This window comes from Electrophorus electricus, chromosome 13 (assembly GCF_013358815.1).
Source record: "Electrophorus electricus isolate fEleEle1 chromosome 13, fEleEle1.pri, whole genome shotgun sequence".
Taxonomy (NCBI): Eukaryota; Metazoa; Chordata; class Actinopteri; order Gymnotiformes; family Gymnotidae; genus Electrophorus; species Electrophorus electricus.
In genome coordinates, this window is record NC_049547.1 from 7,620,571 (window position 1) to 7,646,754 (window position 26,184).

General features: G+C 36.5%; 2 protein-coding genes and 1 long non-coding RNA gene across 4 annotated transcripts in view; 2 read left to right on the forward strand and 1 right to left on the reverse strand.

The window, feature by feature from the left end:
* Nucleotides 1-16,082, forward strand: part of strn3 (striatin, calmodulin binding protein 3) — a 22,491-nt gene extending 6,409 nt beyond the window's left edge. Inside the window, exons 2-16 of one of the 2 annotated variants that reach the window (XM_027000343.2) lie at nucleotides 8,159-8,262; nucleotides 8,445-8,518; nucleotides 8,606-8,684; nucleotides 9,017-9,193; nucleotides 9,319-9,460; nucleotides 10,015-10,156; nucleotides 10,448-10,584; nucleotides 11,189-11,364; nucleotides 11,534-11,581; nucleotides 11,678-11,799; nucleotides 12,058-12,225; nucleotides 12,399-12,539; nucleotides 13,715-13,822; nucleotides 14,087-14,173; nucleotides 14,349-16,082. In XM_027000343.2, coding sequence (XP_026856144.1) covers nucleotides 8,159-8,262; nucleotides 8,445-8,518; nucleotides 8,606-8,684; nucleotides 9,017-9,193; nucleotides 9,319-9,460; nucleotides 10,015-10,156; nucleotides 10,448-10,584; nucleotides 11,189-11,364; nucleotides 11,534-11,581; nucleotides 11,678-11,799; nucleotides 12,058-12,225; nucleotides 12,399-12,539; nucleotides 13,715-13,822; nucleotides 14,087-14,173; nucleotides 14,349-14,518 — 1,875 coding nt within the window. In that variant the 3' untranslated portion in view covers nucleotides 14,519-16,082. The remainder of the gene's footprint in view (nucleotides 1-8,158; nucleotides 8,263-8,444; nucleotides 8,519-8,605; nucleotides 8,685-9,016; nucleotides 9,194-9,318; nucleotides 9,461-10,014; nucleotides 10,157-10,447; nucleotides 10,585-11,188; nucleotides 11,365-11,533; nucleotides 11,582-11,677; nucleotides 11,800-12,057; nucleotides 12,226-12,398; nucleotides 12,540-13,714; nucleotides 13,823-14,086; nucleotides 14,174-14,348) is intronic. The other variant, XM_027000344.2, reaches the window with a different exon arrangement.
* Nucleotides 16,083-18,263: 2,181 nt separating this feature from the next.
* coch (coagulation factor C homolog, cochlin (Limulus polyphemus)) lies at nucleotides 18,264-24,602 on the reverse strand. The gene is made up of 12 exons (XM_027000306.2): nucleotides 23,914-24,602; nucleotides 23,510-23,558; nucleotides 23,323-23,367; nucleotides 22,881-23,037; nucleotides 22,170-22,303; nucleotides 21,589-21,657; nucleotides 21,466-21,519; nucleotides 21,229-21,376; nucleotides 21,036-21,139; nucleotides 20,659-20,885; nucleotides 20,020-20,536; nucleotides 18,264-19,495 (listed from the first exon to the last, which is right to left on the reverse strand). The coding sequence occupies exons 2-12, from the start codon at nucleotides 23,556-23,558 to the stop codon at nucleotides 19,323-19,325; spliced, it is 1,677 nt and encodes a 558-aa protein (XP_026856107.1). The 5' UTR covers nucleotides 23,914-24,602; the 3' UTR covers nucleotides 18,264-19,322.
* Nucleotides 21,328-21,862, forward strand: LOC118242311. Its single transcript, XR_004776758.1, has 3 exons — nucleotides 21,328-21,419; nucleotides 21,598-21,642; nucleotides 21,800-21,862. It is a non-coding gene; the product is annotated as an uncharacterized LOC118242311 (long non-coding RNA).
* Nucleotides 24,603-26,184: the final 1,582 nt, after the last annotated feature.

The window sequence follows — 26,184 nt, forward strand, 5'->3', positions numbered from 1 at the left end:
ATGTATGTGTGTGTGTATATATATGTATTAATGTGTGTATGTATGTATGTGTGTGTGTGTATATATATGTATTAATGTGTGTATGTATGTGTGTGTGTGTATATATATGAATGTGTGTATGTATGTATGTGTGTGTGTATATATATGTATGTATGTATTAATGTGTGTATGTATGTATGTGTGTGTGTATATATATGTATGTGTGTGTGTATGTATCTATGTGTGTGTGTGTATATATATGTATTAATGTGTGTATGTATGTATGTGTGTGTGTGTATATATATGTATTAATGTGTGTATGTATGTGTGTGTGTGTGTGTATATATATATGTATTAATGTGTGTATGTATGTATGTGTGTGTGTGTATATATATGTATTAATGTGTGTATGTATGTATGTGTGTGTGTGTGTATGTATGTATGTGTGTGTGTGTATATATGTATTAATGTGTGTATGTATGTATGTGTGTCTGTGTATATATGTATTAATGTGTGTATGTATGTATGTGTGTGTGTGTGTGTGTATATATATGTATTAATGTGTGTATGTATGTATGTGTGTGTGTGTATATATATGTATTAATGTGTGTATGTATGTGTGTGTGTGTGTATGTATGTATGTGTGTGTGTGTATATATATGTATTAATGTGTGTATGTATGTATGTGTGTGTATATATGTATTAATGTGTGTATGTATGTGTGTGTGTATATATGTATTAATGTGTGTATGTATGTATGTGTGTGTATATATGTATTAATGTGTGTATGTATGTATGTGTGTGTGTGTATATATATGTATTAATGTGTGTATGTATGTATGTGTGTGTGTATATATATGTATTAATGTATGTATGTATGTGTGTGTGTATATATATGTATTAATGTGTGTATGTATGTATGTGTGTCTGTATATATATGTATTAATGTGTGTATGTATGTATGTGTGTGTATATATATGTATTAATGTGTGTATGTATGTGTGTGTGTGTGTGTATATATATATGTATTAATGTGTGTATGTATGTATGTGTGTGTGTGTATATATATGTATTAATGTGTGTATGTATGTATGTGTGTGTGTGTGTATGTATGTATGTGTGTGTGTGTATATATGTATTAATGTGTGTATGTATGTATGTGTGTCTGTGTATATATGTATTAATGTGTGTATGTATGTATGTGTGTGTGTGTGTGTGTATATATATGTATTAATGTGTGTATGTATGTATGTGTGTGTGTGTATATATATGTATTAATGTGTGTATGTATGTGTGTGTGTGTGTGTATGTATGTATGTGTGTGTGTGTATATATATGTATTAATGTGTGTATGTATGTATGTGTGTGTATATATGTATTAATGTGTGTATGTATGTGTGTGTGTATATATGTATTAATGTGTGTATGTATGTATGTGTGTGTATATATGTATTAATGTGTGTATGTATGTATGTGTGTGTGTGTATATATATGTATTAATGTGTGTATGTATGTATGTGTGTGTGTATATATATGTATTAATGTATGTATGTATGTGTGTGTGTATATATATGTATTAATGTGTGTATGTATGTATGTGTGTCTGTATATATATGTATTAATGTGTGTATGTATGTATGTGTGTGTATATATATGTATTAATGTATGTATGTATGTGTGTCTGTATATATATGTATTAATGTGTGTATGTATGTGTGTCTGTATATATATGTATTAATGTGTGTATGTATGTATGTGTGTGTATATATATGTATTAATGTGTGTATGTATGTGTGTGTGTGTATATATATATGTATTAATGTGTGTATGTGTGTGTGTGTATATATATATGTATTAATGTGTGTATGTATGTGTGTGTGTGTATATATATGTATTAATGTGTGTATGTATGTATGTGTGTGTGTGTATATATATGTATTAATGTGTGTATGTATGTATGTGTGTGTGTGTATATATATGTATTAATGTGTGTATGTATGTATGTGTGTGTGTGTGTATATATATGTATTAATGTGTGTATGTATGTATGTGTGTGTGTATATATATGTATTAATGTGTGTATGTATGTATGTATGTGTGTGTGTGTGTATATATATGTATTAATGTGTGTATGTATGTGTGTGTGTGTATATATATGTATTAATGTGTGTATGTATGTGTGTGTGTGTGTATATATGTATTAATGTGTGTATGTATGTATGTGTGTGTGTATATATGTATTAATGTGTGTATGTATGTGTGTGTGTATATATGTATTAATGTGTGTATGTATGTGTGTGTGTATATATGTATTAATGTGTGTATGTATGTGTGTGTGTATATATATATATATATATATATGTATTAATGTGTGTATGTATGTATGTGTGTGTGTGTATATATATGTATTAATGTATGTATGTATGTATGTGTGTGTGTGTATATATATGTATTAATGTATGTATGTATGTATGTGTGTGTGTGTATATATATATGTATTAATGTGTGTGTGTGTATGTATGTGTGTGTGTATATATATGTATTAATGTGTGTATGTATGTGTGTGTGTGTGTATATATATGTATTAATGTGTGTATGTATGTATGTGTGTGTGTATGTATGTATTAATGTGTGTATGTATGTATGTGTGTGTGTATGTATGTATTAATGTGTGTATGTATGTATGTGTGTGTGTGTATGTATGTATGTATGTATGTATGTATGTGTGTATATGTATCTGTGTGTATGTATATATATATATATATATGTGTGTGTGTGTGTGTGTGTGTGTGTGTGTGTGTGTGTATATATGTATATGTATGTGTATATTTGTGTTTGGTTTGTCCTTGTGTTCACTGATTACACCCAGCTCCAGATCTGCAATTTACTCAACCAAGCTTTTGCATGATAATTTATTAAAATCAAATGAGTTCTCTAGTAGATTCTTGTGTGTTGTAGTAGAGTTCCCAGGTTCTCCTAAGATTTCATAATGGAGGCTAGGTTGGTAGTATATAGAATCAATAGCTTGCCAGCAGTCAATCAAGTTTTGTAATGTAAGATTCAGAGAAATTTTAGGTTCCAAGGTTACATAGCTAGGGACAGTTGTTTTGACCTTCATTGTTATACCTTGTAAATAAGCAATTACACCATGTAATCTCTCAAATAGTTTTAAAATGTTCTTTTTGTAAACATTTGATTGATGCCACAATGAAGTCAGTAGCTTTTTGTCTCAACTGGTCACCGTTTTGTTTGTTTGTTTTTTTGTTAGTCTAGTAGTGCCCAGTGCACCCCAGTAGGTGCCGGAGTTCAGCAATTTCCCTGCTAAAACAGTCTGGATTCAACTTTTCAGTGAATTACCATGCTTAGTAAGTGTTTTAGAGCAGGGCAGTGGTCCTATGACCGGAATTGGACACCCCTGGTTTAGGGCTTGAATGTGCCTGATTTGCAGCATCTTCTAGAAACGTTCTGGGGATCCTGCGAACATTTTTGTTTTTTCCCTTTACTGGCTTGCATGACTACATGAAGGGCGTAGTAATGGACAACAAGTAAAATGAGGTGTATTTGATTAAGGGGAAAAAAAAAAAAAAAGTGCCAAGCATGGGATTCCCAGGACTGGTACTGGGAATGATTGTTGTTAAATGATAATAATTTTTGAGCAGAATGTGCTTTAAAGAATATAGCAGACTTTATATTAAAACCAAGCCCATGTTTTGAGTACACAGTGTATTTGTTAATAACTTTAAATGAAAGAAGAAGACTTAAAATCTGCTGGCATGTTAGGTATACTGTTGGTTAAGGAATGTTGATTGGGGTCATCCTCAAGAACAACAGAAAAGGCTGCATGTGACAGCACATTTAAAAAGGAATAATTAATTATTACTTTACTATTCAAAAAGTATGTCTTGTCTTATTGCTTCCAGGAGTTTTTTTTTTAGAAGCTCACATGTTCAAACTTTCAAATGTTCCAAACCAGTATTCCAGGTGGAGTGGCTGATAGTGTTGTTGTGTGTGTGTGTGTGTGTGTGTGTGTATATAATTGTAAGTTTCTTTAGGGTCTTCATAAGTGCTATATAAATCTCATGTATTATTGTTGTTGTTGTTGTTGTTGTTGTTGTTAGCACTAAAATCCACTTGAAAACAATGCAGTTGAAGGACGATTTGAGGTGCAGAGGGACAATGAGTGAGAGAAGACCAGTGTGATTAATATCTGCACAGAAAATTTTTATTGTAACACAGAATACACACTGGTTTTTGTTTGGTTTTTTTTTTGTTTGTTTGTTTTTTGTGATGTTTATTCTGTTCCTGAAGAATAGAACAATTTTAACCTAGCTTTGTCATACTTGATATTCAAGTCAGCAGGTCCTAAAACTTGTATTTAAAATATGCTTACCCTAATTATAGTGCTTGGTCCATTTTATCAGTACTTTAGTGCTTAAGTTCATATAGTGCAGAGCAGTTAGTACCATAAAAAGCAGTGGTTTTCAAGCCTTTGTTTTCTAGCTATAGGCTATATTAAAAATACAAGATTTACATGAAAGAATATACATCACAGTGAATAAATAAGTGAATGAAATGTAATAATTTTGTAATTTGTTTCCTATTGTTGTTAATCAGGAGGCTTTTAAGACAGGTCAGAAATCTTAGCTGCCTAGCAGAGCCTGGCTGTCTTGTGAAGGCAATGCTGAACCTTCGTAATGGAAAACTGGACACTCTGCTTCATCAGCATGTTCCTACATGGTTGACTCAAGTTCAGTATGTTTGTTTATTAGCGTATTATCAGGCTGATTTGTGAATGACTCCCCTACTCTTAGGAGAGAATTTTGCAAAATGACATGTTCCTAGTTCAATAACAAGGTGTTTTTTTTAACTAGATAGCTTTACACAGTGAATAGATTCACTTTTCCATGAGTTCAGGAGCTTATTCATCACTTTTCATTATATTTTGTCTTCTGTCCCAGGACTTAGACCACTACGCTTATAAAGCAGTGTCATTCACAGTTTATATCGAGTCTTCCTAAGTCCTGTGTTATCAGGCCAGTTCTTACTCCATGTACTCCAATTATCTGAGAGCTCTATAAAGGAATGTGTCAGGCAATGGGCAGGGCTATTCTTGCCTCCTGTTCTGAAGCATGCTCCTTTGTAAGACTCCAGATTTGGGCAGTGACCTCACCATGATTCCCCTGGGCTGACCATAAAGTCCATGGCTCAATGAAATGGCTTCATGCAAATGAGAGTGCTCCAAATCTTTGGGGTAAATCGCAACATCACAACCAGGTCATCAGATGTTCTTGAGAACTTTTATCTGCTAGACATGCCTGAGTTGGCTTTTACTAGAGTGCACATTTAAACCATTTTGTTATTATTAAAAATTTGTACTATTTTCATTAATTTCTGAGGTCATAGTGACAGTGTTGTCTTGAATAGAGTTGGTGGCGGTGTGTCAAGCTGTACACAGGCAAAAGACAAGCGCAGACAGCTGTTTCTGTAAATTCATTCCTGTCAAAGGACTAAAGAGCTACTCTCACCCACCCTGACGTATTACCTCTCTCTAAGGTTGTCTTCCTAAACATAGTATTTAACTGAATTCCCTGAAGTGATATGTCCTAATATACTAATGTCCTAAATGGAAAGACATTGGGTATTTGGTATAGCTTGTATTCTTGCATTAGTTACCAAAAAGCATAATTCTGTGTTCTTTATGCCATAATATTTGTGCCATCAACTAATTGTACTTTCTTCAACAAGGAGTATTACAGCTGAATGAACAAGCGATCAACAAAGTTGCACAAAGATAGGTTGAAATACACAGCTGCTGATGTCTTCCTTGAATAATTATATAAATATTTGGAGTACCAATTAAACAGAAAATGCTCCCAGACAATTCTCAGTGAAATTGCTGTAATATGAGAACATTCTAATATTTAAGCAGTATTTAATTTTCATACATGTATATGTATTTTCATACACATACACAGTTTGATTCTCCACAAGAGCAGGGGAATATGACGATGTGTTTCTCTTCTAGGTTCAAGTAGCCAGTTATCTGTGATCTTTAAATATAGTCTATAAAAATAAACATAAAATGTTTAAAGGGTTTAAAAAAAATAAATCTCTAATTGTGCAGATTTTAAAAAAATATATAAATGAAAAATGTAAATTGTTTTTTTCCTTTTACTTTGTGTTACATATAACCATTGGATTGCTTAAACATTTACCTGAATTTTCCTCCCTGACCCCTCTAAGTAGCTTTAGTAGACTAAAATTCTGACAGTTAATTAGTCCAGAGCTTATTTATGCATATTCTATTTCTTTGTTTATTTAGCACAGTAAGTAAGTAAATCCAGTAGGATGTGCCTCTTAAAAACCTATTAGGGCTCATCATGCTAAATTGCTGCTTCAGGTGCTTTTTTTCCCTATTACTCTAGGATATCACATGTACCTATCTTGCATATATTCTGTACATTTCAATATATGATTTTTTTCTACAAATTTAAATAGTGAAAAATAGTGTATGGCTTTAATATAAAGCCATGTTTCATAAAATGCTGTCTCTGAAAAATAAAAAAAACCTAAATTTCTATCTGTGCGAGTGTGCACGTACGTGTGTGTTCGGTCTAATGAATATATTTTATTAATTTGTCTTTCTTCATGAAATTTATCACAAACATAAATTGAAAGACTGATAATCTGATTACAGTATAAAGAGACAAATATCACACAGCTATTCTGGGGAAGAGGAGAAAAGGATTTTGCTTTCACTCTTTTAATGACCAGTGCCTGCAATGAACCATAGGGACCGTGCACATGTTGTAGCCTTGCAATGTTTGCCTGGAAGTGCAAAATACATCTCTATCTCAGACAACAATCAGTGCGATAAACAAGAAGTACTAGAGTTTGTTAGTTAACAAAAGAGCAGTCAACATCAGTGCAAAAAAAGAATACCCTACATTAAGTACTTATAATGTACATTATAATGAAGCCTAGCCATAAGTGTAGTTGTAATATGGTGAATCCAGTCTGAAATCTGTCAATCTGCTTCCCCTCCTTAAATCTTTTACACATTCACTGTGTAATTTCCTGTGCTGGCCAGTTTGATACTAGAAATTTAAGCAACCTATGCTTAAACTATTTCACAATTTACTCAAATCAATATCTCTTTCCCTGTTGAGTCGGAGACATTTACATCCATATGGCCTCACAAGCAAAAGTCACAAGTGTGCATGTTTTTATATATATATGTATGTATGTATGTGTATATATATATATATATATATATATATATATATATATAAATAAATATAAATGGCGATGTGAAGAATTGGAAACAGTGTAGCATTATGACAACAGGCTTTTGCATCTCTCTGGTGGCTACATGAGGTATGTCTCCCAAGTTTATCTGCTAGACTTGGTTGCCATCAGCACACAGAAGCCATATTTTCAGAAGGGAAATTGTAGAGTGGTTGTCTCTAAATAGCCCTGCCTCACACCCACTAGCCTTTAAGAGGGTTCGAGTTGCACAGCTGCTCTCTCTCAATAGTGTTGAGCTCTGTGGGAGGGCTATAGTCCTCTGGGTCACAGCCAACCCTCTCTGCCATGTGTCGCTTACCCTTTAAGAACTTACGGAAACATAAAAGTTAGGAACTACTGAGCTCTGCCTATTCATTTTACAGAGTGGTAATACAATACCATAAAATGATGCACTACTCAAAGTCCCTAAAACACAATAAAAAAAAAAAGACAGGTATAAAGAAATCTTAAAATATGTAGCCAATCGCAAAGCCAGTTCATTTTTTTCCCTTCTTTTTATTTTACCTTTATTTTACACTTGGGCTTGACTTCATGTCTCTACACTTCAGCTTTTTTGGGTTTTTTTTGTTTCTTTTCTCACAGGCTTTCTTTTTTTTTGGCTAATGTGAATTATATGTAAAGATGCTCAGTTCTTTGTAAATACTTTGCATTCTTTCATATTACGTTCTGTTAAGTGTTTTGTTTCTGCTGGACATCAAGATACAGTTAATTGAGTTTCAGTGGACATTACAGTTATGAAAGCCTGAAGGAACTGATGGAATTTTATAACAAGATTTGTATTTTAGCAGCTTGGGGAAAATGATGAGGACCATGGTTGTTCAGTTAACACTTTCTGTTGCATGTATTCATATCCTCTATTTTTGTCTTGCAGGCTCGAATAGCATTCCTCCAAGGCGAGAGAAAGGGTCAAGAAAATTTAAAGAACGACCTGGTTAGAAGAATAAAAATGTTAGAATATGCATTAAAGCAAGAAAGGTCTGTGATTTTATTATTTTATAATTCTGTCAAGTGTTATACTTTTGTGTTTTCATTTCTAAATATCATCTGTATCTGTATTATCTACTTTTTTAGTAAAAAAAAAAACAAAAAACATTTTTAGCAATATAAAATATTCGAATAATAATTATGGAAACTAAATTGCATTTTTTACATTTCAGAGCAAAGTACCATAAATTAAAATATGGCACAGAACTAAATCAAGGTGAAGTTAAAATGCCCAGCTTTGAATCAGGTTTGTGCATTCATGACACACACAAGCCATTTAAGAAAATTATGCCTGATATGATATGAGCTATAATGATGATCATCTTCGTTCCAGAAGATACCAAAGACACAGACTTGCCTGCTGTACAGAACAGTCAGTTAACCTGGAAACAAGGCAGACAACTACTTAGACAGTAAGTTCTCTCCTACCATTCTTGCTGAGTGGTGTAATTGGTGTGCACATTTTGCAGTTTCAGAATAGTTACATTTAGTAAACTAACAGCCAGTTAGAGCAGGTCTGTGATAGGCTGGTTACATTAAACACAATAATGAGCACTGTAAAGACTACCCTTTAACCCCTGAATATCTGCTTTTTGCTACAAAATACAGGTTAAGGTAAGTAGAAGAACCATTTAAAATTGATGTTCTTTACACTAGAATGAAGCTACTGAAAAGAGTCCTAGGCACAGTACATTTGACTGGCACACTTTAATAATTTATCTCTTAACATTTATGTATTTGTCAGATATCTTCAGGAAGTAGGTTACACGGATACGATATTGGACGTGCGGTCACAGAGGGTGCGGTCCTTACTGGGGCTGTCTGGCTCAGAGCAGAATGGTTCAGTGGAAACCAAGAACCTGGATCAGATCCTCAACGGAGGAGAATCTCCAGCCAAGAGGAAGGGACAAGATCTGAAAAGGTGCAAAAAGCAACAATGAGCAATTCACACACATTTGGCTTGTTATTACAAATAACAGCATACATGTTTTGGGTTTGCTTTGGTTTTGTTTGTGTGTGTTTTTAAACTTTTTGTTTGACTTATAGGAATCCAGGAGATGTTCTGGAGACATTTAATTTCTTAGAAAATGCTGATGACAGTGATGAAGAGGAGGATGAGGAAGGCGACATAACGGAAGACGTCTCAAATAGGACTAATAAGCAAAGAATGAAGAAACATAAAATTAAGGTAAGAGAAGTGAGGAAATGTCTTGAATAACTGATTATTCTATATGAGCAAGATGTTTGGATATGATGGTGATGTGCAGTACACAACTGATCTAGTCAGCTCGGTACAAAAATATGAAGACATTTCTGGGGGGGGTTTGTTTGTTTGTTTGGGGGTTTTTTGAGTGTTTTTTTTTTTTTAAATTATTATTATCAGATATTCTATATTGCCTCAACAGTATAATCATGTAAATATACTTTTTCCCATAGCTATTTACAGCCAGTAATTAGGGAAAAATGGAAATTAAGAAGTAATTGTTAATACTAGGTAATTCATAAAATGCACCTTTGATATGCTGTTTCAACATTGATTTTTAACTGGCTGTAATTCCTACACGAGCTTCTGAGCTGTGTAAGATTTTCACAGAGATTTAAAACCAGCAACAGCTAAATTCAGTAGAAGTGGGTTTGCCCATACCATTTGCCTATATCTAAATAATAAGACTCAATAGTCTTGATATTACTAAAAGTATGCCAGTAAAATTGTCTGTCATTGTTATAACCTGGTCCCATCAGGTGGGAAATGAGGGATTGGCATCAGACCTTCCAGATGACCCAGACACGGAAGAAGCATTAAAGGAGTTTGATTTCCTGGTGAACGCGGAGGACGGTGAGGGTGCTGGCGAGGCTCGGAGCTCAGGAGATGGCACGGAGTGGGGTGAGTGCACCAGACCCCTGCGTCTCCATTCTCAGCCTTGAGCCTTGTGCTGTTCTCACATGAATCCAGCAGGTGAATCCTGCTGGATAGCTGCATCTGTTGCTGACTACACGTTCTACAGCATACCCGTGCTTTGCTTGCCCCAAGTCACCACCGCTGCACAGACTTTCCCTCCATTGCCTCCACTATTTGACTTATTTTGAAGACTAGGGAAGGCCTAACCTGTTTACCAGAGCTGCTCTTCCTGACATGTGGCACCATGCTCATTAATCTTTTCTCTCCTGTGCTTAGCCGAACCACTGCCATTTACGTCCGGTGGGGGCAAGTCTTTTATCATGGGCTCGGATGATGTGCTGGAAAGTGTGTTGGGCTTGGGGGACCTTGCTGACCTGACTGTGTCCAATGATGAGGCTGACTACAGCTATGATGTAAGTGGCCTAGCATGGCCCGCCCCCATGACGCCTTTTGAAATTATGTGGGCACAGCGGCTCTTCACGCAGGGCCCTCTGCTACGTTTAGTTCAGAGAAAGTCTCTTCATGAGTATAAAAAGTTCAGTATTGATTGTGTGGCTTTCTCCTCCTGCCAAGTTGATGTCATTGCTCAAATTCTGGTTCACTTTACCAGCTAATTATCTAGTGTAGCAGAGAAGTGAAAGTATAAAACCATACAGAGCGGGTCTGGAACTGAATATAATTACTCCACTTTGTATATCTTACACAACCAGCTCTAGAAAAAAAGTCTCCTTTGGGGTTTAGAGCAGTCCAAATAAGCAGTATAGCTACTGAAATGCTTTAGCCATGGATATTTCTTATCTTTCCTATTGGGCAACAAAAATGACTAACAATAGCAGCAATAAAAAAAGAGTTTCTATTATTTGTGTGTGTGTGTGTGTGTGTGTGTGTGTGTGTGTCTTCTGAGGGTGATGCTACTCCAGTGTACCGGGGATATAGAGCCACTTGAGCTGTCTTTTTCCAGGTTTCATTTTGTAGTTGTTTGAATGTACCCCTCTTTCTGTGCCTGTCTATTTTTAGCTTCAGGCCAATAAAGATGTGTTCAGGAAGACATGGAATCCAAAGTACACATTACGCAGCCACTTTGATGGAGTGCGTGCCTTGGCCTTCCATCCTGTAGAACCAGTGCTGGTCACTGTCTCAGAGGACCATACTCTGAAGCTGTGGAACCTCCAGAAGACAGTTCCTGCCAAAAAGCAAGTGGTCTCATTAGATTAAAAAGATTCAAAAGAGTAGACTGGAGTGGATGTTGATGATTAAATGTGCATGATTCCTATGAATTCATGGACAGTTGTAGATTTCAGACATTTGTCCCTGATTAACTGATAGAAGTAAATATTATTTTTTCCCCTGTTTTCTTTGTAGAAGTGCCTCTTTTGATGTGGAGCCCATATACACATTCAGAGGGCACACGTAAGTGGTTTATTGGTTTGGGGGCAAAAAAAGCATTATGCAAAAATTGGGTGATATGTTGGGTGATATGTGCCTCTCTTTCATGACTTTCCACAGTGGACCTGTGCTCTCATTGGCTGTAACTGCAAGTGGAGAGCAGTGTTTTAGTGGTGGCATTGACTCAACAATACAGTGGTGGAATATCCCTGGCTCTAATGTAGACCCATATGACACATATGGTGAGGACCACTCGCCTCACTTGCCTCATTACATTATATTCACTCTGAGACTCGCCTCACTTGCCTCATTATATTTAAGATGTCTTAAACAGCGTGCTTGTGGTTCCTATGTTAATGCTGGTCAGTCACAGTATGCTTCTGTATGCAAGCAACAGCATAGGTATAGTGCCATGTCACAGTGGTAGGTTTTGGTTATTGAAAATGGCTCCAGTCATTGTTCCTCAGCTGCTTTTCTGATATTGATCATATTTTGCTCAGATCCCAGTGTTTTGGCTGGCTCATTTCTTGGGCACACTGATGCGGTTTGGGGGCTAGCCTATAGCGGAATCAAAAACCGCTTGTTGTCCTGTTCTGCTGATGGAACCATCAAGTTGTGGAACCCAAAGGAGAAGTCACCTTGCCTTTGCACATTTAATGCGGAGAGAGGTGAGCGTGCGCGTGTGTCCGTGCGTGTGTGTTTAGAATTTTTTTAATGAAAACAAAATCCATCAGCAATGAAAGGATATTGTAAGTGTATAATTTTCTAGGCTGGTATCATTAAAAGTATCTGACCACTCCAAATAAGCTGGAGGCCTTCTTTGTGCTTTCCTGTCTTGCAGAGCATGGCATTCCCACCTCTGTAGATTTTAACGGTTGCGATCCAGCCTACATGGTGGCCTCCTACAACACTGGCAATACCGTCATCTATGACCTGGAAACCTCTCAGTCTGTTGTGGAGTTATCAGCACAGAGGGAGAACAGTAAGTCCACCTTTCCCATCCTCAAAATGTTTTTGGCCATGTAGTTAGGACTGAAATGATTCCTCCATGAAGCCTAGCCAGAGTCTCTACAGTTCATACCATCATGCCTGGGACAAGAGAGGTTCACACAGCAGGTCCTGCATGACTCAAGAGGCCATGCAGTTATGCCTCTTCTTTATTATGTAAGGTTAGCTGGCAGAGTAGCAAGTCCACTAACTATGTGAGCATTGAATTGTACCGGTTTCTCGTCATGTTTATTGGCATTTTTGGATCTGTGCAGTAGGCATAGTAAATTGATTGGCTTATGTTACATTACATACAATTATATTTTGAATTAATGAATGAACAAATATACTGGGGAATCAGCTTTTTGTACTACTGTTTTCAAAAATTCTTTCTTTTTTCATAAAAATGTTGAGGCCCACTGAGTGCACTGTAAAGGTTAGGGAAAGGTTTTTACCTGGTTTATATGTTTCATGTGTGTAAACCAAACTATTCTGTTTGCCATTCATATCAACACTCACTTAGCATAGCTACACCAACTTAATCTAAATATTTTTAAAGAAACTGTTCACAATCAGTTGCTCTGTATATTTTTTAAAAACGTGAAAAATAAAAAGGTCACATGAAAAAATATCATGGGAATTTTTTTTTTTTTTGTATATTCGTTTTTGCATTTAAGAATTATTTTTATTTAAAACCCACAAGGTAATATGGCACTTAAATGTATTAAATTAAGTTTTGACAGCTACTGTATGCAGTTTAAGCAATAAAAATGTTGATTTTTAAAAAATACATACCAATTATTCATTTTAAGAGACCTGTCTTATGTTCTCTTTTGTAAATTTACTATTGTTACTGATCTATTTTGTATATTTACTATTGCCCAAAGCAAAAGTATTTCTTATCTGATTAATCGATAAGTGATAGTATTTCTTATCTGATTAATCGATAAGTGATAGAATACTCTATAAACTATTGCTGCAGCCCTATATTGATTTTAAAATGGCCCCAGTACTCCAGTTTGCTGAGTCATGTTACTTTTGGGGGGGGGGGGGGGGCGTCGGGGGGGGGTTGGCAGATTATTATGGTTTTAAAAAACAATCAGCAATCCATACCAGAGGGTTGCTGTTGTAAGTGGTGCTAAAGAAGCTAGATACTCTGATTTCTTACAGCTCTTCCTGCTGGGAATCATATTAATAAAGTAGTGAGTCACCCAACATTGCCAATCACAATCACAGCTCATGAAGATAGACACATTAAATTCTTCGACAATACATCAGGTAGGTCCAGCCTAAGCCTTTTTCTAGTTTGAATCTTCTGTCATTGTTAAAGATGTGCAAGTCGAATTGTCTGTCATGTTGTTTTGGATTGACTACCCTGATATGAATGTGTACATTGTACAGTTTTGATTAGAATATATATATATATATATATATATATATATATATATAAAAGAGAAATCTGCTGTTTTCATTATTTTTGTTGTCTATGACAAAAAGAAGCATTTCTGACTTTTGTGAGCTGGCTTTTCTTGTGTGATGTAGGTAAAGTTATCCATGCGATGGTGGCTCACTTAGATGCTGTCACCAGTCTGGCAGTGGATCCTAACGGCATTTACCTGATGTCAGGAAGTAAGTGCTGCTAAAGTCTTATACACGTTTAACAGTAGCTCAGTTCACATAAGTACAAACTATAAGCTCTTTCTAGATGTAAGGCAAAATGTTCTTGCCTAGTGGAAGACAGTGTATTTGAGTGAGACCTCTAGAAACAGTGAGAGGCATTTATTCTTATGACCGTTTTGCACAGGTCATGACTGCTCCATTCGGCTTTGGAACCTGGACAGCAAAACTTGTGTACAGGAAGTTACTGCTCACCGGAAGAAGTCAGATGAGTCCATATATGATGTTGCCTTCCACCCGTCTAAGGCATTTATAGGGAGCGCTGGGGCCGATGCCCTGGCTAAAGTGTTTGTATAGACTGTCCCTTCCCCTTCGCCAGAGCCTGAGTGAACTCACCCTCCCGATCAGACATCAAGACAAAGATCTGACTGCTTCACCTTCTGTAATGAGTAGGATTTTTCGATGCTACACTGAAATAAACTCTGTCAGCATCCTTGCCATCCAGGGCACACGTATCAATCCTAGGTGCCCAGCAAAGGACTGTTGGTGGTTTAGCGTGGCCTGGGTAGAGAGTACAGTTAGTTTTAAACTTTTTTTCCTCCAAACCTCAAAATAGAAAAGAAAAACAATTATCGTACTTTACTGTAAGCCAGAGCTGGCGTTATCCCAGAGTTTTTCTTCTTTTGATTGGGTTTGAAAGAAGCTCACAATGTGTACTTTAAGGATGTTTCAGTGACCATGGAGTGCTTGTTTGTTAGTAGATCATCAATGACTACAGCGTGGTCACACTGCACCAGACGAACTAGCCCGTCCTGCCACACTAAGCCATAAACTGATTCCTGCTCTCATAAATCACCCTCCTCTCATTAATGTAGCGTTAAAAACTGTTCAATCAGTCATATTCATACCACAGCATTAGCTTAATGATTTTTGTGTAAAAAAAGTATAGTTTTTATAATCCTTTTTATATAAATAAAGACTGTCGTAGCAGAGCTGAAGACATTTTTAAATTTAAGGGGGGTGGGGGGGTGCATCTCTACCTACTCTGTCCTTTTCTGAGTGGTCCTACATCACTGGAGGCCCTTAATGAGTCCTGCCCTTACGAAAGCTACTGTCTGATGTCGCTGTAACCTTGATTTATCAGATGGAAAGAGTAAATGATAGAAGCACAGTACATTTCACCATGAGAGCTCTTTAGGTATCAAAAATTCAGCATCCTATCACTATGTGATGGTTTTGTACATCTTACTGTAACTGAGTTATTTATCACAGGTTAGGCAACTGAATGCTATTGGCTTATTTATTTGACTGTTTTGGGGTAGTATTAGCTTCTTTTTATAAAGTATGTGTAGCCCAAGGACAATTGTAAAATTGGGCTCATGAAGAACATGCAAGTAATTAAAAAAATTGTTTTTGCTCTTCAGATGGAGTCCAATCTGAGGTTGAAAATAACGTTTACTTTTACCTTAAGATTTTGCAAAATTATGCTTTCAAGCATGGGGAGATTTTTTTGTTTGTTTGTTTCAATTTTGCTTTTCCCTTTATGGCATTTTTATAAGTTAATAAGTTTGTAAGTTAAGGGATCTGGATAGCTTCCATTTGGTAAATCACTATTTGAAGTTGTTATTCTGTCCCTACATTTTATCCTGTAAAACCATTTTATTTCAAACCTACAATTTATGATGTAACTAGACATTCTTTGTGTAATGCATGATTAATACAATAAAGTATTTTTTCTAGTCTTCCCAAGAAAAAAGAAAAAAGTTCTGATCAGTTTTGATGCGTTTTGTAACATTTTTGATTTACAGACTATGGATTAGCAAATTTTAAAGATTGTACCACATAGCAAAATACAACTGTTGAAAAGTAATGTATATAAAATGTCTATAATAAATATTAAATGGTGTACCTGTATATGCAATCTGGCCCATGTCTTGCTAATTTATGACCTGTGTATTTAGTGGTTAGTTATCACCAACCAGCCATAACAATAAAATCAGTTTGACAATGTGGAATTTGCTAGCACCAACTTGATAATTCTTCATTCCCAATGCAGAGAGACGGCTGATTTAATTGGACTGTACTGAAAGCCAAATCAAATTACATTAATACAGCAAACCAACATTCACCTAGAGAACAACAATTAGAATTGAATATTTTTATTTGACACTGACATTTCCTATACATTTAGTGGTCTTAGCATTTAGGTGTTTTTGTTTTGAAAATTCTGTTATATGTACCACACAAACACACATTCTGTTCTGCATAGGCCTGAACCCGCTCACATACCAGCCACAGAATGGAGCAACCATCAGCCATCTCTGGTCTACGTGGATGCCATCAAGCTGTATGCCAGAAGTGAAAGAGACATCACCTTGCTGATCTGTCTCACCAGGATATACAGCAACAACACTTGAATGTCATTTGGACTGGATAAGTGTGGTCGGATGGTTACGAGGAGAGGAAAGGAAGCTAGAAAGGAAATGTACCTACAAAGAGTGAGGCAAGTCGTGAGAAATAAGCTGAATAGGAAGAACAAGATGCAGGCTATCAACATGCTCTGCCAGTCATCATGGTCTAAACTGGAGATAGAAGCCACTGCCATCAAGACTTGTCACAATGCATGGAGGATTTCTTGCCAAATCCAGCACTAAACCAGACTGAAACTGAGGCGTGGGTGTGTGTTTTTATATATATATATATATATAAAGTGTGTTTATGGGAATATTTGACCATTCTTCCAGAAGCGCATTTGTGAGGTCAGACATTGATGTTGGACGAGAAGGCCTGGCTCACAGTCTCCGCTCTAATTCATCCCAAAGGTGTTCTATCAGGTTGAGGTCAGGACTCTGTGCAGGCCAGTCAAGATCTTCCACACCAAACTTGCTCATCCATGTCTTTATGGACCTTGCTTTGTGCACTGGTGCGCAGTCATGTTGGAACAGGAAGGGGCCATTCCCAAACTGTTACCACAAAGTTGGGAGCATGAAATTGTCGAAAATCTCATTCTCAAGCATCAACAGTTTTTTACACTGGAATTAAGGGGCCAAGCCTAATTCCTGAAAAAAACTCCACACCATAATCTACCCTCCACCAAACCTTACACTTGGCACAATGCAATCAGACAAGTACCATTCTCCTGGCAACCGCCAAACCCAGACTCGTCCATCGGCTTGCCAGACAGAGAAGCATGATTCATCACTCCAGAGAACACGTCTCCACTGCTTGAGTCCAGTGGCAGCATGCTTTACACCATTGCATCCGACACTTTGCATTGCACTTGGTGACATAAGGCTTGGATGCAGCTGCTCAGCCATGGAAACCCATCCCATGAAGCTCTCTATGCATTGTTCTTGAGCTAATTTGAAGGCTACATGAAGTTTGACTCTGCAGAAAGTTGGTGACCTCTGCACACTATACGCCTCAGCATCCACTGGCCCTGTGCTGTCATTTTACATGGCCTAGTTGCTGTCATTCTGAATCACTTCCACTTTGTTGTAATACCACTGACAGTTGACTGTGGAATATTTAGTAGTGAGGAAATTTCACGACTGGACATGTTGCACAGGTGGCATCCTATCACGGTACCACGCTGGAATTCACTGAGCTCCTTAGAGACCCATTCTTTCACAAATGTTTGTTGAAGCAGTCTGCATGCCTAGGTGCTTGGTTTTATACACCTGTGGCCATGGAAGTGATTGGAACACCTGAATTCAATTATTTGGACAATATAGTGCGCAATTCATCAAGAAGACAAATTTTCTTCTCAAGCCCTATCAAAACAACAGCATCCGATTTTCCCATTTCCATGCATTGCAGAACACGTTTGCATTCACACTTAACAAATACTCTGTAAATTGGTAACTAGACTACTCCAGTCAAAATCTCATCTCACGCGTGCTCCTAAATTAAAACTATTTGCATTTTTAAAGAAGCAAATGCCTTTTAAAACTCGCACATTAAAAAAAAATTGTAGCAAACGGTTTGTCATCAAACGTTTGTCATTTGATTTAACATTTTTGTTTGTTTGTTTCTCAGGCATCTCTAAATTTATAGAGAAATTCATGGGCATCCATTAACAGTCTAATCACCAACAACGGGCCATCTTGTAAAAACACCTTGTCCTTTATTGAGAGGAAAGTAATAAATTAAACAGAAATGTACAATCACTCTGCCACCCCCTCCCCTCCCTCCTCAGTTTGCAAGGCATTTAAGCATGCATATAGATGTCTAAAAGAAACATGTGATACGTGGCATCATTTAAGCAAAAAATGCAAAATAAAAAGAAGTATATATGTATGATCATCCATCTTTACTACTAATAGTACAAATGTGATCTTCAAGATATCCACACATGTAATGTGACTGCAAAATCTCCAAAAATGAAATGTGACGTTAACATATTAAATGATAACTAAGGAAAAGGCTGTGTGTATGTATTACAGTGCTTGTGTAATTTGGATCCCCAGGGACACAAGTGCTTAATATGTTATAGCTTGCATATGAGATGCTGCAGTCTGGCTAAACTTTAATCTATGGAATGCAGAAAGATATTCGTTCAGGTCAACCTGTGAAAGAACACACGTCTGCTTTGTCAAACCTTTTTGTTTTGGACACCACCGTTGGCATTAATAACTGTTGTGCACCCCAATGAAGATGGAAGCATCAGACCTTTATGAAATTGACAGTTCCACCAATCATATAAAGCTTTTTGGGTTTTTTTTAAAATAATGAAACTGATTATATTACTGATTATATTGATTTTGACATTGATTATATTAATTTCGGATCTCAATCTTTGGGGAAAAAAAGGTTCCGTTGAGATTCATCTCTAAAATAATGAATGAAATAATGACATCATTGAATTTGAGTTTGATATAGCATTATACATACTCATATTAAACTGTAAAACCCTTTGGATCAAGCACACCTCTAAAGCATACAATCATACAAACTGTTTTACCAACCAAACGATATGACAAAAGCCCTATCCCTGCACAGAGAGAATATATCTAGCTTTGGAAGAAAAAAAAAACAAAAAATACTACAATTTTCGTTCTAGTATGTGTAAAAATAGCCAAACAAGATCAAAACGTTTTCTCACAAATGTTCTTCCCTTTCTTTTCTTCCTTGTACCCATCCATCCAAATTCAAGAACTTTCTAAGTGGACTCAGTGAAGTCCCTGCAGATACCCCGTACTATGGGTAGCTCCAACTGCTCAAGGCCCGTGAACTCGCGTGTGAAGAAAGTGTGCGTGTCTTTTGGCTCGGACGCCATCGCTCTCAGGTCCTCCATTGGCGCCCAGGCCACACCCACGGAATACACTGTAATTCCTGCAATGGGTCAATATTGACTGTTTACGGTAGTAGTGTTCTAACACTTTAACACTTTATAATTTAATCCCTATTTTAATTACTATAAGGGTTAGACAAAGTTATTGCTTTGTTTTCTATGCTTATCCACACAAAGGGAGAGATTGTATTAGATCGGTTTAGCTACGGCTGATGTTAGCGACTAAATATCTGACGCTACATTGTATCGGTGTTAAATGACGGGTCAAATTTGAAAGGAAACGCATGGTCACTCATGCAAAAGCGCCGTTCCTACATACCGCCCTTTTTTGTTTTTCCGTTACAAACTCGAACTAGCTAGCTAGCTAAAATGCAAATATGTAAATACGCTTTAGAGGCCAATTCTGTAATTTCTCACGAAATGTTATTGTAACGTTAGATCTGCTAACGTTAGCGTCTGCTAAATGCCCTAAATGTAAATGTAATGATGGACTAACTTGTCTTATCTCCTCAGTATATCTAGGCCCAGTGGACGTCCTAAGATTGGTTCAGGACAAATTACTTACCCTCCCTTTGAGCAGCTATTGCTGGCCCTCTGACATCGTCATAGGACTGGCCGTCGGTGATGATGATGAGGAATTTCTTGCCTATGCCCACTGTGCGAGGCTGGAACAGATTCTCCACAGTATAGGTGATGGCATCTCCTGTGGCTGTACCACCGCTCATGTATGGGATATTCTGGATAGCCCTCAAGGCATCATCTTTTCTTGTGTTTTCATTAAACCCAAATTCCAGTCTTTGGTCATAGGTGAACTGGACAGCTCCAACACGTGATCCAATTTCAGAGATGTCAAAGTTGCGAGCAATAGCCATTAGGAGGTTTAGCACCAGTCTGAAATTTGTATCACCAACACTGCTGGAACCATCAATCAGGAAGCCAAGATTAACTGAGTTATAGCATGTCTTGCTGCAGAGCAGCTGGTCAACAGAGCAGACCTTCTGAGCCAGAGGCTTTACAAACTTGTTTGTACTGAACCAGCTGGGCATGGTCATTGTGAAGAAGCCATTGTCTTTGCAGACTGCCTGTTAGACACATGTTAAAAAAAACAAAACACACATATTGTGACCATTTCACCCTAAAGATAAGAACAACTCCAATGTATTCTTACTCCTTAAATTCACCTCGTCTCACTTCAGAGACTTACCTTCTTCATGAAATCCTGATCTCTAACCAGTGCCATCTCCTCAGGGATAGGCTTGGCCACAGTCACCACAAACACATTGACACCAGATTCTCTAGCCATTACAGCTGCATCTTCCAGGTTGTCAGAGGGCCATCCATCAACAAAGGCTACAATAATTCGTGGATGACCTCTTCGCACTCCATAATCAGGATTGAAGAAATTCCTTACTGTATGCAATATTGCCTTGCCTATGCACAAGATAAGAACTCAGATTTGCTTTGCTTTTCTAGTCATGCAAAGAAATCAGCTGGGTTTGGTTGAAGGTTCAGACAGGTTATAGGTGGCCTGATTATGGTAACTGTCATGTATAACACTGTGTTGGATGTGAAGGCGTGTACCTGTGTTGGTGTTGCCCCCTATGTAAGCAGTCTCTTTCAGGGCAAACATCACATCTTTGGGCATACTGTAGTTTCCTAAGTAGAATTCAATCCTAGGTGTCTCACTGGAAAGGTAAACATGACAAACTGTTGCTTTTGGCATAGAAGAAAATCATAGCAGATCATCATATAAATAGAAAGTCTTGCTGTATACCTGGCTTGCACCACTCCCACACGTGGGCCATCTGGTCCAACCTTTAGCATTGCTGCTAATCTACCAATAAAGTTCTTCTGCAGGTTGAAGCGACGATGCCCTATGTGGTAACTGCTGTCGAGGATCAGAGCTATATCCACCTGGCAGTCTGCAACAAGATAAAAGTCCTCACTCTGGTCTCCTCCTAAAAGGTAATGGATAACCATCCCTACACTGGCAGGCCATAATCAAACACACCTCTCTTTTCTGCTGCTGGAGTTTTTTTCAGGTTCTTCTTAACAGTTTTCTTTGCTGAAATGGAAAAACCGGTGTTCAGAACAAGCTAAAAGTGTGAGTAATGTTCTTATTTCCATCTTTTACCTGCTCCAGGTGGTGGGATAGCCGAGCTGCTGGTTTGGCTGGATACTTCCATAGGTGAGCTGATTGTTCCTAAAAAAGAACAAAACATTCACTGGGAGCCTCCATGCTGCTTGTAATTTTCTGTATTACTATCATTTCCCTAAAAATAGCACTTTGTCTGTCTGTCTGTCTGTCTGTTTGTCTGTCTGTCTGTCTGTCTATAACGCACAAGTTTTTTAAATGCCACTTCAGCAAGCACTTCAAGATGTTGAAAAAGATGGTCTGCCTAATGAAGCTTATTGGCAGAATACTGAAATTGTGTAATGTTGACTTACACAGTGTGACTACTTGGAAGAGCTTTTGATACTTTAAAATGTATTGATTGCTGCATAAATCATGGAATTAAAATTAAAGAGTAACTCGGTCCAAACTTTTAACTGGTACTGTGTGTGTGTGTACACAGTATTCTACTTGTACGGCATAGCTTGTTTTTATAAGTAAGCTGATATATTACTTTCCACCCTAACCAACGTGACCCAACTGGTAAAGAGTGCATATCATCCCAGGTGTTCCTACTGCAGAGAATACACATCGCCACCTACTGGCCACAGTGAAAGATGTAGTCCACCGGGACAATTCTTGAGCTTGTATGCCATGTGCGTAAGAGCTGAGGTAGCTAGTCCTGCCTGGTAGTTTATGAACCTCCAGAGGCCCCCCGGAAGCTCCTATAATTCCACTGGAAAAGAGAGATATCTAGTTAATCAGATTTTAAGAAATATAATTTTGCTTATTTTACTATTCTAATTGTTAATCTTAATACAAAATTTGTGATGTAGAAAAGATAATGATAAAAATTGCTTGCATTTAGGCTATGCAAAAAGGCTAAAACAAGCGATGAGGATTTTAGATTCAGAGTCAGAATAGCTCATTGCCTGATAACCTTTCCAACAAGATCATTATAAGCAAAATGCAACTGGTTGCTATAGTCTTTTTAATGTAACTTAACTGGTCTTTGTTGGGTAATTTTTAACCGCCCAATAACCAAAGCACAGTGAAGCAAAATTAGAAAATTGTTCTCTCTGAGGATGCAGTGTCTGAGAAAGACAAAATAATTTACAAATGATTCATGAAGAGTAAAAATTCTGGACCATCTTCTAACTGCACAAGGTTTTACAGAACAAAACAGATATGCTAAGCAGTGTCACTTAGAAATGTCCCAATAACCTTTCACTATTCTGATGTTGTCATTTTGTGTTTGTTTTTTGTTCATTCTATTTATTTATATGAATAAATCCACATTGCACTTTATTTACCTATGCACACCAGCACCACAGATGCTGGAGATTGAGGCATAAACCCCTGAACCAAACACGGACAGTTTCCACAGCGTGCAGTTGGCAGGACAGAGCACCAGCTGAGATATGTCTGGCAGGTCTGCTGCACGAGTCTCACAGGTAATGGGTTTTGGAACTGAGAGACAAATGTCATTATTACTCAAGCATTAAAATGATTGACAAAATGAGAAGGAAATTGACATTTGAAACTACACAGTTTTCATGCATATGAAGTGCAAGCATATTTTATGAAATTGAATGTTGGCTTAATTAAAATATTTATAAAATTTCAATAAACATTTATGTACATGAAAAATACGAAAACATCTAAATTGAAGTGAAATTAGTAGTTTCCATATGGGAGAAGGGTGGAAATGTTGTTTCACTGTTTTATGACTGATAATGAAATGTAGAGACAAACCACTTAATTCATTTCCGAAACTGCTGCATATCAGAGACAGAATGCCTATCAAAAAATAAAATGTAAAGATAAATACATATATGCAAAAATAAAATTTGTGATCTTTATCACTATTTTAATAAATGATAGAGCTAATGATTGCACATCTTTTAAATTGAATATATATATATATAGACCTCAAGCCTACCCAACACATGAAGAACTGCAGACTGCACTGACATGGTTAAAGTAGACATCTACAGAGATACAGAGCAGGATATTCATGCCATAGCAGTCATAGCTAAGAATATTGCCTCAGTAGATTTGTTAACTCCAATTAGTGACAGTTATTGTAAACTGAGCAAAATTATGAGTTTTAAAGTTTAGTATTTGATTTCAAAACATTATTTTAATATTTGGTTTTCAGACAACAGTGAAATTAGATATTGCAGGAAAATTTTAATTCCCAGACAAATCCATCAAAAGCAGTGCCTTTTCAGTGCATACCTCAACTAATCCCACAGAAAGAGGAAAAAAAAGTTTAAATATAAATATTAAAATGGACAAACATTACAATAAATAAAAATGTAGTTAGAAATAAACCAAGCTTACAGATAAGATATAGGAAGGTGTCTCCTTCAGTTTCCTGTCTCAGAAATTTCATAGAGTGAAACAAGTAATTCCTTTGTGGGTAATATTCCAGGATTTTCTGAAAACTCAGGGTAGCACAAGTCCTTTAAATAAGGTCCCTCAAAACCTTAGTGATTTTCTGATGACATCACTGGAGGCGGCTCTTCCAGCTGCACTACCTGAGAAGGGTTTCATGATACCAGGAAAAGCAGTGTTAGATTCATCTGTATTGCCCACACCTTTTAAGTGGAGTATTATGTATTCTATACCCTATGCATAATAAAATTATATTATGTGCTTGTGCATATGTTATTAGTTAATGGTGGACAAAAAATAAGTAGGTGCCTCAAAATCAGGAGTGCAGTAAGAAGTACATTCATCACTGTTTCTAAAATAGAGTGTTCAGGGTTTTAGTGGCTAGATGGCTTCATTGTACAATCCTGAGCTCCAGCAAAACAGGTTAGCAATTCAGGTTAGCAATTTAGGTCTTTCAACACAAGTTTCTTTGAACACAAGATTAAACACGTTTTGCCCCGCTTTTAATACCCATTCAGAACCTTTCGCGTGTGCATGGTTGTAGAACTGTTAATGTTTTTCCCATACAAGCTACTGCAGTTACATTCAATGTAATATTTAAAAAAAAATTTGTGTCTCCGACAAACACACACACACACACACACACACAAATACACACATGTACACAAATGGAAGGTTAAATGTAAAAAAGGAAAAGGATTGTAAAACATTTACAGGGAACAAAAATGAGGAGAAAGAACCTTGACTGAAAGTTTTGTAGTATTGTTGAAGCAAATGGCTAACTTGCGAAAATGATTTGTTGCAGTTCATCATGAGCAGCAACATGACCATTTGTTAACACATTATCTTGGAGAGTTTATTCCCAGTTTACTATTTGTATCAACCCTTGTATAAATCTCTCCACCATTGTATAAACTTTAAATTTATTTCTCTTGATTCAAACATTGAATAGAAGAAGTTCTTCTGTTCACACACAAGATAATCAAGATTTAGGTGTTTTTTTCCCCTCCTAACAATTTTTGGATAATTAAATATTTTATCAAACGGAAATTTCCATGTATAAACCAGGGAGGGGAACAGTAAAATAATAGGTTGCTGTTTACCATGCATCTCCCAGCTTCCTGGTATGTACTAATTAGGTTCAGTGGAAGCTTGTATGAGAATATGGTGTGCGACAAGGTGCTTATTCAAAGAGCCAGATGAAGACCACTCAAAGAATGATACCTGATCCATCTGTTATGGCCTGCATAGAACAACTGCTCATTGTAATGACTGGGAACCCTCCCAGTTTCTCAATTAATGAATATTTCATGGCACAGAAAGTCTGAGGGTAAAGTGGGCTTCAACAACAAAATTCTTGTGAAGGTTGTGATGACAACAGAGCATTCAACCATTTAGACAGTGTGTGGTAGACTGATAACAAGAAGGGTAAGATCGTTTTTTATTATGCACATAAGCTTGGCTAAATTCAAGCTGTAAAGACTCCTGGAGTTAACTTGAGCATGTTACAAAACTCTGGTTTGGCACACGAGTACTCTTGTAACATGAGTAAGTCTTGCATTGAGGTGGACGTTTCATATTAATTATATGACGTTTCATATTAATTACATCTTTTCATATCTAATAGTCCTGGAAAGAATGAATGTATTAATTTGTATTACTTTTCACAATGTATCCATATATACATTTTATATATATATATATATATATATATATATATATATATATATATATATATATATACATACATACACAAAATATATTAACAATGTTTGTACAATATATGTATGTTTATATACACAGTGTACAATGTATAATATATATATATATTCCCCTATGCACACCTGTTTTTTTCCTCAGTTTGGACAGAGCACTCTCAAACCATTTCACTGCGAGTTATACTGTGTATGACTATGTATGTGACAAATAAACCAAACTTGAAACTTGAAACAATTTAAATAATTATTAAAAGAATGGATTGTGTGATTTTTAATGTTTTTATAGGAACTGCAAGTAAAAGTATTGACGTCATAATTATCAAGAGAAACTTGATGGGAGAAAAATGAACTCCATATTTCACCACTGATGCCTTTAAGTTAATTTTATCTCAGTGACTCAAGGAAAGCATTAAGCCTCATAATTAGATTTTTATGTAATTTGATTTTTTACAGTCCTTGCTCCAGTTCAGGCATGGAATGATCATAAGCAAAAATTTAC